The sequence below is a fragment of the Diadema antillarum genome, unplaced genomic scaffold (assembly GCF_040938485.1).
Source record: "Diadema antillarum isolate AM-2024a unplaced genomic scaffold, OU_Dant_1.0 scf00000066, whole genome shotgun sequence".
In the NCBI taxonomy this organism is placed as follows: Eukaryota; Metazoa; Echinodermata; class Echinoidea; order Diadematoida; family Diadematidae; genus Diadema; species Diadema antillarum.
The window spans coordinates 931,798-945,131 of record NW_027270955.1 but is presented as its reverse complement, the minus strand read 5'-3'; the positions used below and the strand labels follow the sequence as shown (position 1 = coordinate 945,131).

The 13,334-nt window shown below is 37.0% G+C and overlaps 1 protein-coding gene across 1 annotated transcript; it reads right to left on the bottom strand.

Moving 5' to 3' along the window:
* Positions 1-8,134: 8,134 nt before the first annotated feature.
* LOC139716496 (cilia- and flagella-associated protein 68-like) lies at positions 8,135-11,313 on the bottom strand. Its single transcript, XM_071628038.1, has 3 exons — positions 11,057-11,313; positions 9,696-9,780; positions 8,135-8,304 (listed from the first exon to the last, which is right to left on the bottom strand). Exons 1-3 carry the CDS (start codon positions 11,273-11,275, stop codon positions 8,135-8,137), a joined length of 474 nt encoding a protein of 157 aa, XP_071484139.1. The 5' UTR covers positions 11,276-11,313.
* Positions 11,314-13,334: the final 2,021 nt, after the last annotated feature.

Genomic DNA, 13,334 nt, shown 5'->3' with positions numbered 1-13,334 from the left:
GTAACCTTTCTGTTCATGTGTTTGTGTTTTTATCTATGTGCATAATTATGCTACGCGTATGTACTTGCAATGCTACTGTTACCAAATTTTGTATTGTGGAATGAGTTTACATTTTGTCAAACTGCTATATCATTTGTCTATCTGTACATACATTGTTTTTATTTTTTGTATATCTTTTTTATTTTGAACTCGCATACCACAATATTGAGTTGATGAATAATCTCACTATCTAACATAAGTTAAAACGAAAGTTACAACGGAGTTATAACACCCTCCACCCTGTTTTATCTCAGAAGCATAAATTTGCACAGGGCATGACTTACAACAGAAGATAAAACAGTTTTCAGAATACCGTGTAATCTAATGGGTGTTCAGGTTTGCGCCCACTGTTACGCGCGTGCGCATACCCTAAGACAATGGTATGCGCAGGCAAAGAGTGCGCAAGATAAAACACTAGTTACAACACAAGTTACAACAGAAGTTACAACAGAGATAAAACGGTGTTCAGAATACCGATTTGTTACAACAGACTTACAACAGAGATAAAACGGTCTCAGAATACCACCCCTGGCCACTGCATAATACCAAATGAGGCCTAACTGAATGGACAGGAAAGTGCGTGCTAACGTAATCCTGTACAAAACAAAACAAAAATGACAGCGCGCGGTCCTCAGCTGCTGAGACGCGCGGTCTTTGGAGTTTTTGTTGTTGTTTATCAAGCGCCTTTGGTTGTTTTAGAGGTGCTTGATAGGCGCACACTAATTTTGCATGCGCGCAAAAGAGGTTTTTAATGCGCGCGTTGCAACAACTCGGACCATTACTGCGAGTAGCCAGAACACGAAGCGCTAGTTTTTACAGGCCGCTCCCATAGGACAACACTGTACAATCAGAGGGACAACCGTTACAACTCATCCCGCCGTCAAAGCGAAGCCGAGTTATCCCCGAGTCCGAGTTTAGCCTGACCCCGTTCGGGTAAGTATGAGACTGAGACTGAACCTTTTTGGTTAATATTTCGCATTTTCGTCGTTACCCATTGAATATCTTGTAATAACATCGTTATCCTGCACATTTCCTAAGCATACGTTCACATTTGGGAGCGAAATTTGACAACTTTTGCAGGCATACCAGAACTTTGTTTGGGCTTTAATCACAGAGTTAATTACGAATCGGTATTCTGAGGGTGTAATTAAGTATGAAAGTTAATGAAAAACTTAATGATACCAAAGAGTGTTACTCCGATATCAAGCATTACATCGCGTTTTCTCTGCCACAACGATGCTTACCGTCTTCGGTAACCGAGGAGCGGTTGAATCTTGTTACCATGGTATCCATAGAATTCAGAGAAAAAAAGAAATAAAGCCGATCTTCGAGGAATTTTGTCATTTTATGTGAGCAAAGAGGTTGAGATCTTCGCGTGCGTAGGTGAGGGGTTGTAATCAAATACCTGAGTGTGCGCACGGAAAGCTCTTGGGTTGTAATTACAGGGGACGTGCAGGAGCGCGCATTGAGGGCATATTTGCGCGTATAGTCATCATTTTGGCTTCTAACAACGCGTCTGATTGGATGGAATAACAATTAGATGGGAGGGACCTAAGATAATTACAGGGGACTTAATCATGTCCTCAGAATACCGATTTTGCCCATGATTAAGGGCCTATTAACTTCACGACTTAATCACGAAGTTAATTACAGACTTAATTACGACCTCAGAATACCACCCCTAGCCTTTCAATTTTTATTCCTTCAACGTTGGATATGACTTTTCAGGGGCGGATCCAGGAATTCTATAAAGGGGAGGCACCTTTGCAAAATTAAAGAAGGGGGTGCACGCACCTCCAATTTTTTTCTTTGTATTTCTTTTGCTTTAACTACAAATAGAGAGGGCTCGTGCGCCCGGTCCCCCCCCCCCCCCCCCCCCCGATCCGCCACTGAATTTTAATCATTATTTATGAATTCATTTTGTTGTTACATATTGTGATCCAAACAAAAAATTCCACTACTGACCAGTTAAAGAGAAAAATCATGGTGATGATGGTATATAGGTGCCAAGGTCTTAAAGGTTAGACACTGCCCAGGACCGGGTTTCAGCGTTTCATATTTTACTGTCACTATATACATGTACACTGTGGGTAGGTGTGGAACCTAGACCGGCAGGGTTTTGTACTATTGAGTAGCCAAAAGTTAAGATCTTGTTTGTACACACAAAAAAAATGAGAAATTATAATAATAGTAATAATAATTACAATACAGAATATAATCATTATACTAAAATTATGTTTATTTTGGGCAAAGATATTGTAATGAAAGGAATCATTCCTAGGGGGAGAGAGCAAGAGAGAGAGAGAGAGAGAGAGGGAGGTGAGACAACATGTCTAAATATATTGAATATTGTTAGTTGTTCTTTTTTAATGTAAATACATAGGCCTATATACCTTGTGCATACTTTTCTTATTATAGCTTGAGACCTCCCTCCCATATGAGTAGTATGTTTTACTTTGTTTCATCATGAATATGTAATTTGAATTCTTTAGAACTATTTGGATTTATTGTGTTTTAATCATTTGATGTAAAACTGTTGCAATACAGCTTTTGGCTGAGAAAATATTTTTGTTTTCAAACCATTTCAATCAGCCAATCATCATACATACCCTTTCCATTAACTTCACTGCAATTACAATGCACTGTAATACGCAATGTATAGTGAATCATGTGAAACATACTAGACAACATTTGCACTTGGTATACTGGTACCACATATGATAATATTCATTATCTGCGTGTGTGTGTGTGTAACATGTGTTGTTCATGAGTGTGTATAGTTTGTGTAAAACACAGTAAGCACAAGTGTGTAGATAGATGGATTGGATAGATTTATAGACAGACAGACAGACAGACAGACAGATAGATAGATAGATAGATAGATAAATAAATAGATAGATAGATAGAGATAGACAGATGATAGGTAGATAGATAGATAGATAGATAGATAGATAGGTAGACAGATAGATAGGTAGATAGATAGATAGATAGATAGAGACAGATAGACAGATAGGTAGATAGATAGATAGATAGATAGATATAGATAGATAGATAGATAGATAGATAGATAGATAGATAGATAGATAGATAGATAGAGACAGATAGACAGATAATAGGTAGATAGATAGATAGATAGATAGATAGATATCATATAGTATTCATATTATGTGTAAGCATATGTTTGGCAGCAAGATGTGGGAGGAGAGCTCCATGGTGTATGTTTCTACATCAGTGCACTCCCGTTGTAACGAACATGTAGTTATATGAAATTTTGGTTTATGCAATGAAGTAAAAGTTCAGGCCACAATATCATCTGCTCTATGACTTTCATTGTTTATTTGTTGGGTTATGGTGAAATTTAATGAAAGAAACTGCCAGCCCCGAGGACTTCGTAAAAACAGGGGGTCGTTTCATCAATTGTCTCTGAAGTCTCTGACAATTTCAGCAAAATCCTCATGGTTTTGATTGGCCGAGATGCTCTGGTCACTGACTGTTACCATGGTATGATTGTCAGAGACTGACAACTTGTCAGCGCTGACAACTTTCATGAAACGGTACCCAGGAGTCCACTGTATAAACATCCGAAGACCTGTGAAAACAATCATCTGACAGCTGATTTTTTTTTTTTTGATCATCCTCCTCCTTCCCCCCCCCCCTCCATATTCTCTTCCCTCCTTGCCATCTCATCTACCCTTAGATCCTCACACACCCAAAAATAAAAGAAACATTTTGGTAAAGATACATATTTGTGAGGGAGGAACCACTACTTGTACTAATTCATTCATAGATATATATCTACAGGAACCAGGGCATTAATTGTACATAAGGCTGATATCCTAGCCTGATATCAAACATGGAATCCTGGATTTCACTGAGCTTTGAAGTTTTTGAATAGCTTGTGAATGTATCATGTCTCCTATTTGTTTAAATATAGATCCCTGGCAGTGCCTTCAATGTGATGGTGTTGAGGAAGGGGTTGTGTAAATCATGTCAGAAGCGCTTTGCTGACATGGTGATTATATTTTTTCATAAATATCTTAACAGCAATCACCGTTTCAAAATTGAGACGTGTTTCTTCATCTGTATTTCTTCTCACAAGACGGTTCAGCATAGTTCAACAAAATTTGATATTGCTATGGTGCCTTAGAGTATCCAAGCAAATAGTAAATTAATATGAATAGTGGATCGAAGAAACTAAAAAAGATGAAGATTCATAATATAGTACATGTACTTCATTTTTTTTAATTGTACTTTGTGCCATATGAAGAAGATGAAATATCTACAGTCAAACCTTTCTATAGCAGCCACCCCCCCCCCCCCCCCCCCCCCCCGGAAGGTGAACAAAGGGGCCAATCTAGAGAGGTGGCCATTATACAGGGCTCCACACTAACTTTTATTTTTGGTGGCCCAAAGGCGAACATCCGACCTTTTTTGGTGGCCCGATCAGGCCACTCAATTCTTCATTTCTGAAATTTTGGTGGCCCAACGTGCGTTTTTGGTGGCCCCGGGCCACCGGGCCACCGTTAGTGTCAAGCCCTGCATTATAGACAGGTTCTTTAACATCCCTTTTTTTTCTCTCATAGGAAATTGATTTTAGTGGTCATATCCAATGGCAAGTGGTTGCTATAGACAGGTGGTCACTGAAACAGGTTTGACTGTAGTGTATTTCACTTTTAGCACTGAGCTCTTACAAGTGTGCAGAGAGACTTGGAACAGAGTACGCAGACAGGCAGACAGACAGATACACAGACACAAACATGCACACACATTCTTGTATAATGCTTCACTAAATTGGGGATATGATACTTAACTCAAGGGAACTATGCATATTCCATCACTTGTTTCTATAAGGAAAACATCTATATAATATACATGTATATATGTATATACACTGTGTATATATATATTCTGATAAACTGATTAATTGAAATTGAAAACCATAAAAACTAATACTTAACTTCAGTTAAGTAAAATAAAAAATCAGGTTTCATGTAGTATAACATTATATTGTATACACAACAATCAAGGATATGTGTGAACATTTCAAATTTTCCCATTTGAATATTGTGAAAACTTTTGGCCTACATACAGGACTTGGTCCTAAATATGCAGAACAAGCAGGTGCATTATATACCCTCGATACCTCTAGGGCCTTGAGACTGCGCTTTTTCATTTGTTTTAAATACATAAAAAAACAAAAACAAAAACAAAAACAGGCATATGTGCGGTATGTAATGTATCCCCTGTTACCTGGAGTGAAATGCTACCGATTCAATATCCTCAATTGAAGCCGTTTGCCAGAACACACATCACCAGGAGAGAATATAATGTTAAAGGGACTGTACAGTATATCATGAGGTTGTGGGGATTCATGTTTTTAACACTCCTAAGTGAGATAATGAGAAACCTCTTATGAAATATGAAAGAGCATGTAATTTTGAGGATTCAACGTTTATTTGATGAAAATTGGTTTTCAAATGGCTGAGATATGAAAAAAAGTGCTTATAATACAAGGCGACAGGTCACGCCTTTTATTAGCATCTCTTTGTTTCACCTTGTTTTTGGATATCTAAGCCATTTCAAAACCGATTTTCATCAAATAAACTTTTGATACCCCTTAGAATTGCATGCTCTTTGACATCTCATAGAGTGGTTTCTGAATATCTAATTTCTAAATGTTAAAAGCTAAATCCTCACCTCAACCAGAACTGTACACACTCTTTAATTTCTATTTATGATGTAAGAATGTAAGCAAAAACTGACCCTTAATTCCTCCAATCAAATATCAAAATTCTCCTCCAGTTTGAAGCTGTAAGGGACTCCATAAACCATAACAAAGAACACACCCACCTGGCATTCACTATTATCTCAAAGACAAAATAAATGAATAAAATCCCATCAAAACTTGTTCATATCTATCTGTATTTGAGTAGAAGACACAATATAACTTGTATATACCACATCTACCAACAAAGTCATTGGGACAACACACTTCCAGAAAAAAAGAAAAGAAAAAAGGAATTAACAAAATCAAAGCTCTGTATGAAAAGAATAAGACGTGAAAGGTACGGCCAGCACAAGCAAACAAAGTACTGTAAAACCAGAAATGTTAGCGTGCATGAAACTTTTGCGAATTTTGTGAGGAGCCAATTAGAATCGCGAAACTTAAATGCATGTGAAAGTTTTTGTCTACACAATGCATTGAATGCCAGTACAATGTTGCACGCCATAACGGTCTGCAATTTGTGAAAGTTTCATGCTGGAAAAAAAAAAATGAAAGTTTCATGTCGCACATCATTCTAGTTTTACAGTACTCAGTAACTGGATGCTTTTCAACAGTGCTATACCTACTGAACAGGAAAAGTATACAGAAAGCAAAGGGAAACATATTGTGTCAAATATATACATGTATATTTATATAATGTATTTGTATTGTGTCTAACAGAGGCATAAACGAAACGTAATATTGAGTGCATTCCGCATATCTTTATGACACATATTTTCACTGCAAAGGGACATGATGACTAACTTAAAGGACAAGTCCACCTTCATAGACATGTGGGTTGAGTGAATGCAGCAATATTAGTAGAACACATCAGTGAGAGTTTGAGGAAAATCAGACAATCCATACAAAAGTTATGAATGCTTTAAGTTTCTTATGTTTATTTTTCTTTATTCTTTCTTTATAACGTTGTACACATGTGACATCACAAGCTATAGTATCCAGCCGTGATTGAGCAGAAACTTAAAGAATTCATAACTTTTGAACGGATTGTCTGATTTTCCTAAAACTCTCACTGATGTGTTCTACTAATATTGTTGCATTCACTTAATCCACATGTCCATGAAGGTGAACTTGTCCTTTAAACATGAAACAATTGAAACCACCTGGGTAGAGTGTAGGAAATGGCAGAGTTGGAAAGTGTTGCGTAACAAAATAGAGAGATGTTTGGTAACAGTTACCAGTGCTCTGACTTTACACAATCTAGTATTTGAAAATGGTCTACAAACAATAGCGACAAATCTTTCATATACAGCCTTATAATACACACAGACATATTAAGCTTCTGCTTTGTTAATATGGGTATGCTGTTTATTTTCTGAAGACTGTACAAAATTGTTGCATAGGTTTCATATTCTAAGCAAACACATGTATTCTATATAATCATCCTTTGAACTCACTCAGGGGATATGTAACAGTGGGGTGTACAAGGTAGGAGCACAATGGTTGATATACGCTGTACATAAACAGGAACAGGACCATTCCTTTAAACAGGAAGGATCTAGGAATAGAGCCTACGGAAGTGGGGGTGTTAATTTTTTTCCCCATTTTCCTTTTTTTTTTTACTCACCCGCCAAAAGTGTATTTTGCGACTCCTGCTTACTTTATTGCAGGCACACCTCATGATTATGAGAAGATAATAAATGGGATATCTTCTTCTTTTTATGTTTTCTCCTCCACCAAAAGCAGGAATCACAGTCAACGACTCATTCAGCATGATATTGTATTCTTAAATATGAAATACGGCTTTCTAGCATGAATGTTGTATACATCATCATAACTATTTATGGCACATGAAACCATGATTGCTAAATGTACATGTAACAAGCCAAAAAAGACACATTCATCTACTGTTGTACAATGCATAGATTTATGCCATTGACTAAAACTGATACAGTGACTTGATATCTCATTCTATGTAATTTTACCAATGATTCTGATGACCATAAATTTCTTCTACCCACTACCAACCCAGCATCTCTGTTTCTTTATCTTTTCCTTTTCTATTTTTTGTTTTTAAGTGGAAAGACCTACCCTGCTAACTTTCAAATAAGTGACAAAAATACTTTACAGTAAGTCATTGTTCAGTTTCTCCCATCTCTTTGATTGATGAAGACATATTTCCAGTATAAAATCATTCCACATATTTCATTTCATTTCATTTCAAGACTCAAAGTGGCTCTTAAACATGGATGAAATAGATGCTGTCACATATTCTTGGTTGGATGTGTTCCACTCATCATTTCCCTACAGTTTCTGACACATCCAATGGTGAATCTCAAAGTCCTTTTTTGAAATATGGAACAGCACATTTCATTGGCTGGCCTCGGCTGCTTGCGGGACACCCCCACCAACGGGGGACTTCCTTATCCGGGGATCCACGTACGACGCCCTCGATGTGGTTTCAAACGAGTTGTAGTGCTCCTTGATTTTGACGGGATCAAGCTCTGGCTGCGATGCAGGATAGGCTCTGGGTTCACGCGCTACAAGAATCAAACCAACAGAAATACCAAAACATTATCCACATGAACATGGCTTTTCATATTTGGCATAATTATGAACATGTTTAATTCCAATTCAGTGTACTATAGATGCAACATATCTTTGATATTTTAAACTTTTTTTTTCTTTTTTCACACAGTAGAATTCACTTTTTGTCCAATTTTGATTAACATCACGTAAAGAACCTTATTTTTCATTGTCATCCAACTTGCATGTTTCTGTGATATTAATGTGACTAACAAAAGACGTGGCGATGGGGAACATGAAAGTTATGCTGAGTCGAGAGGAAGATGCATGCCAATGTCTTTTGTTAAACATTTCAGTACTTTAGCAATGATTGACAGATGATGCCATCTGAGGAATTTTGGTTTGGAAGGATTTTTTGTGGGCGTTCCCAAGTAATCTGAAGAAAAATAGAAGAAAAAAATCGTGAAAAATATATGGAATGTTTCTAGATATTCATTTCACCGCAAAATTGATGTTGAGGGTATCATAAATCAATACAAATCAACATGCATTTGGATTTCAGGGGCCCTTTAATAGCGCTGTACTGTTTCTGGCACTGAATATATATTTTTGGCACTGAATTTGTGGTTTTGTGCTGTTGTTGTTTTAAAGAGAACATGTTCGACTTCATTTTGTACGATTCATTTAGTGTTGAAAAATCCCCTAAAGTATCAGAATTGGCTGATCAGCCATAAGTAGTCAATGTAAAAAAAAAATAAAAAGAAAAAAATGCTACAGCTCACTATTAACACAGACACAGGTGCATATGGGTACCCATATGAGAGGGATGTATGTTGTCAATGTTTTTTGTTTGATTTTCTTCTTACTTTCCTTTTTCTTTAGCTTACAAAGAGAATAACTCTGTTACACAAATACTGAAATGATAAAGACAAGGCAAGTTTTAGTCTTTCCATCATCCACTACCATCATCACCTAGAAATTGCTGATTTAAAGAGAAATTCACAAATTTTTGTATCGCATAGAGTACTGTACAGTACAGTATCAAAATTTTGTACACTGGCATTAACAGCAAGACAGTACCGACCTTCTATATATCAAGATATGGGCTAACATTCACCATTGAAATACTACGTAGTACAGTCAATTAAATACTACGTAGTACAGTCAACCTTGCTGAAGGTGACCTCACATAAGTAATTTTATCACCTAACTAAGTCAAAGTTTTTTCAATCCTCTTCTCTTTATATTCTATTGATTTTAATCCCTCATAAGTCAAACTTTCTCTAAGTTGAAGCTACATGTATTTCTTCAGTCCAAATAGATTCAACTTATAGGCAAGGTTGACTGTACCATCTGTAGTGGATGACATTCATTAGAAGTCAGTATTTTAATACAAGCAACATACCTGCCAGATGTAGTAGATGTTTGGGCACTGGCTTGGGATTGCTCACATAAGATTCCTTGTGTGTGGTGTCGAAGTAATGGTCATACTGGAGACATAGTTGAAAAGAAGCAAAGGAAACAATACATCTTATCATTTGCCCTTAATAGAGGAGAGAGAGAGAGAGATTTTATGGACAAGTTCACCTTTATATATGTACATTGTACATGGGGTTTGAATGCAGCAATAACAGCAGACCACATCAGTGAAAGTTTGAGGAAAATCATACAATCTGTTAAAAGTTATGAATTTTTATTTTTTTTATTTAAAAGTTTCTGCATAAATACTGTAGTCACTGCTGGATGAGAAGACTACTAGAGCTTGTAATGTCACATGCGTAGAAGATAAGAAAAAATATGAAAAGAAATCCACAAACTTTCAACTTTAAAAAAAGAAAAGTACATGTTCTCTCGACTTGTTTATACTGACAACTGTCAGGGGTAATTTAATATTATTCCCCGGCCTTCTGAAAAAAGACAAGTCAAGTGCTCTTTTTATGCAAGAAAAGTGAAAATATGTAGAATTTTCTTTGGCATTTTCTTTATACCATTCTATGCATATGACATCACGAGCTGTGGAACCACTAGTAGTGTTAAAAGTTTGAATCTTAGACAACTGACATGTCTAATATATTATAGTACTGCACAACAGAGTCAGGTCATGGCAATACATTCAAAGACTAATTGTGTTTTCTCTCTTCAGGTACAATGAAGTTCTGCAACATGGAACTCATAAACCTGGGGATCCTTCACTGATAGAACAGTTAGTTGTATCGCCTTCTGGCTGACTGCAGTTAGGAACTCATACAATGGTCAGAAGAGATGTACTATATTAGCCATTAATATTTCATTCCAATCTTATTTCAATAGAGTAGGACCTCCCAGTAGGCCCTATCCCCAGTACAGTAGGCCCTATCTAAAACTCTTACCCAGTAATTTCATTGTTTAAATGAAGCAAAGTTTACTTAATGTTACAGTAAACATGTGGCAATGTGCAGCCCAAATGTAAATTTCTTGTATACTAATAGTTATTAGTAATAGTAGTATAAATTTACATTTATGGATACTAATAGTATTTACTAGTATGGGATATTGTTTAGAGACAATTGCAGTGTTGGAGAAAATGTGCTAACGTTTCCAACTTGATCTGTCAGTATGAATTAGAATCTGGATTAGGGATTGTTATTAGATCAAGTACTCAACACATGATTTATTTCTTTAAAAATTTAACCATGGCCATGGCATTACAGTGCGTAATCTTCAAGCATGAAGCTGCACTTAACAGAAGAAGAAGACAAGTTGACATCGTAGATTATTCGTACATACCTGTGACGGTAACCTCTTGGGTACCCGCAACCTCTCTATATCGAACCTCTCCTCGCTCCAGTTGCCTACAAGAGTGTTAGGTGTGTAGCAATCTTCTTTGGTTGTTGTACGCCAGCCGTACTGACGAAATTTCTCGAGATCGGTGGTGTGGGTCCAAACCTCGCCGAGACCGGAGGCGCGAACCATGGACCGAAACGCAACTTCGTCTTCTGAAGCCATGACCCGACTTGATTTGAATCTCCTTTGGTTTTGCTTTACGATGAGATTTTTTTCGGTATCGATGTTCTAATGTCAACTACCGGTACTGTTGTCTCGTAAAGCACAGTAGATCTATGACTTCCAATTCTACGTGCAATTCAATGAATGCAGCTAGCCAGCGATTGCGAAGACGGCCTACAGCAGATCACGTTCGACCATTTTACCCACACTGTTTACTGGCTATGGCGAGCGAGTCGTAAACTGAGCTTGAGAAAACGTGTTGTGTGCATGCAGTGTGTTGTGAACAGACACAAAACATACTTCCGGGGTCCTGCGTTGTTATGGATACATACAGCTGAGAGCCTGCGTTGACTTGACCGTAGAGGGAGCGCTCTCATTGTCACTCGTTATTTTTGCCTCTCTCTCGGCCGGGGGGGGGGGGGGGGGGGGGGGGGGGGGGTTGCAAGAAAGATGCAAATTGCAACTGAAGAGTTCTCAAAAACCATTTTTGAAGATTTTGAAGTACGGTCTCACTCAATAAAGTACAAAATAATACCTTTTAAATGATATATTGGTCACTACATAATAATTATAAAGGTACATTTTTGAAGTTATGGTCAAAAGAAGCAAAAATTTTCTTATTATTCTCTTTATTTTTCTTGATCTTTAATCGCAAATCTCCATCGGTCTCTTATCGGTTTTTGCGAACAAACTCTTCAACTCGACTTTCTTGCAACACCCCATTTGAGGCCTCCTTTATTTCCCCCTCCCTGCCTCTCCCGCCTCCCTCCCTTTCATCCTATGGTTCCCATGACCTACGTTTTCTAACAAAATAAACAACTGAGAATGAGATTGTTACCCTTTTTCATAATCTATATTTCAACGGAGTGCAGATGATCAAGTACTATTCCCTGACTCTTCATGAAACACACTGGAGCAAAACTTATGACAATGATCGTGCATACAATGGCGAATCTTCCCTGCATGGGCTTTTTGTAATTACTGTTGGGAAATGTCACATGTTCTGACTCCTCTCCCTTCATGACATAAGATGAAGAGTTTGAACGCAAAATAGGTTATGCACCATTCTCAAATTGAAGACCTGAATGTAAGAACGACCCAAGTCCAATTTTTGGCCAAATTCAGTTTGTCATGGGAAATTGTAGCTTATGCATGGACTCATCTTGTGTGTAAATGATACATCCTAATTACCCCCGGAAGTGCCTGAAATGAATGAGCTAAATCTTATATTAATGTAAGAATGAAGGACTTGGGTCATTCTTACATTAATATAATAGCGCCCTCTCTCATCCTTCTCTCATCTCTATAGCAGAATATCATGTTGAATCAAAGAACGACCGAAGTCCACCACACAAAATGGCCTCTCCACAATTAATGTAAATGTTAATTGTCATAATAATGCATGTTCTAATTTGTATATACAATGTTGCCTTCCCATCACAGTTAGATAGAATATTATTGGACAAATAAAAAAGATATAAAGTTTTTTTTTAGTTTACTCGAAATGGTCTTCCATGGACTTGGGTCGTTCTTATATACTCAATTTTCATCATTCATCATCAGACAGACAAAAAAAAAAAAATATATATATATATATGCATAACCCGGAATATCATTGAAGTTATGGTTAACATCCCATTTTTTGTGTATTTAGTAGGTTTAATCGCAAATTCAAATCGACAAAAATGGAGTTAATTCCGTATTTTTGCGAAAAAACTTTCTGTAATAAATATGTACAGCCAGAAGTTCACCACGAAGCTATGTCTTTAAATCACCACGAACAACAACGCGTTTTGTTGCACTGAGGATAATCCGTCATTGATATTGTATAAGGTAGCTTCCAGACTTGAAGGTTTGTTTCGTGTTTGGTTCTACTCTCTAACTGCCTAAGCATTTGAAACTGACTTTAGGTATTGAAAACATTTTCGTTTCTTCAACAGTTGGTAAATTTTTCTCTTATTTCAGGCTGAGAATATAGATTTAGAGGTTGAGAAAGTTTCGAAAACTTTGAAGAAAAATCTGTCACAAGAACGTACTAGAACAAAAGATAAAATTGGAA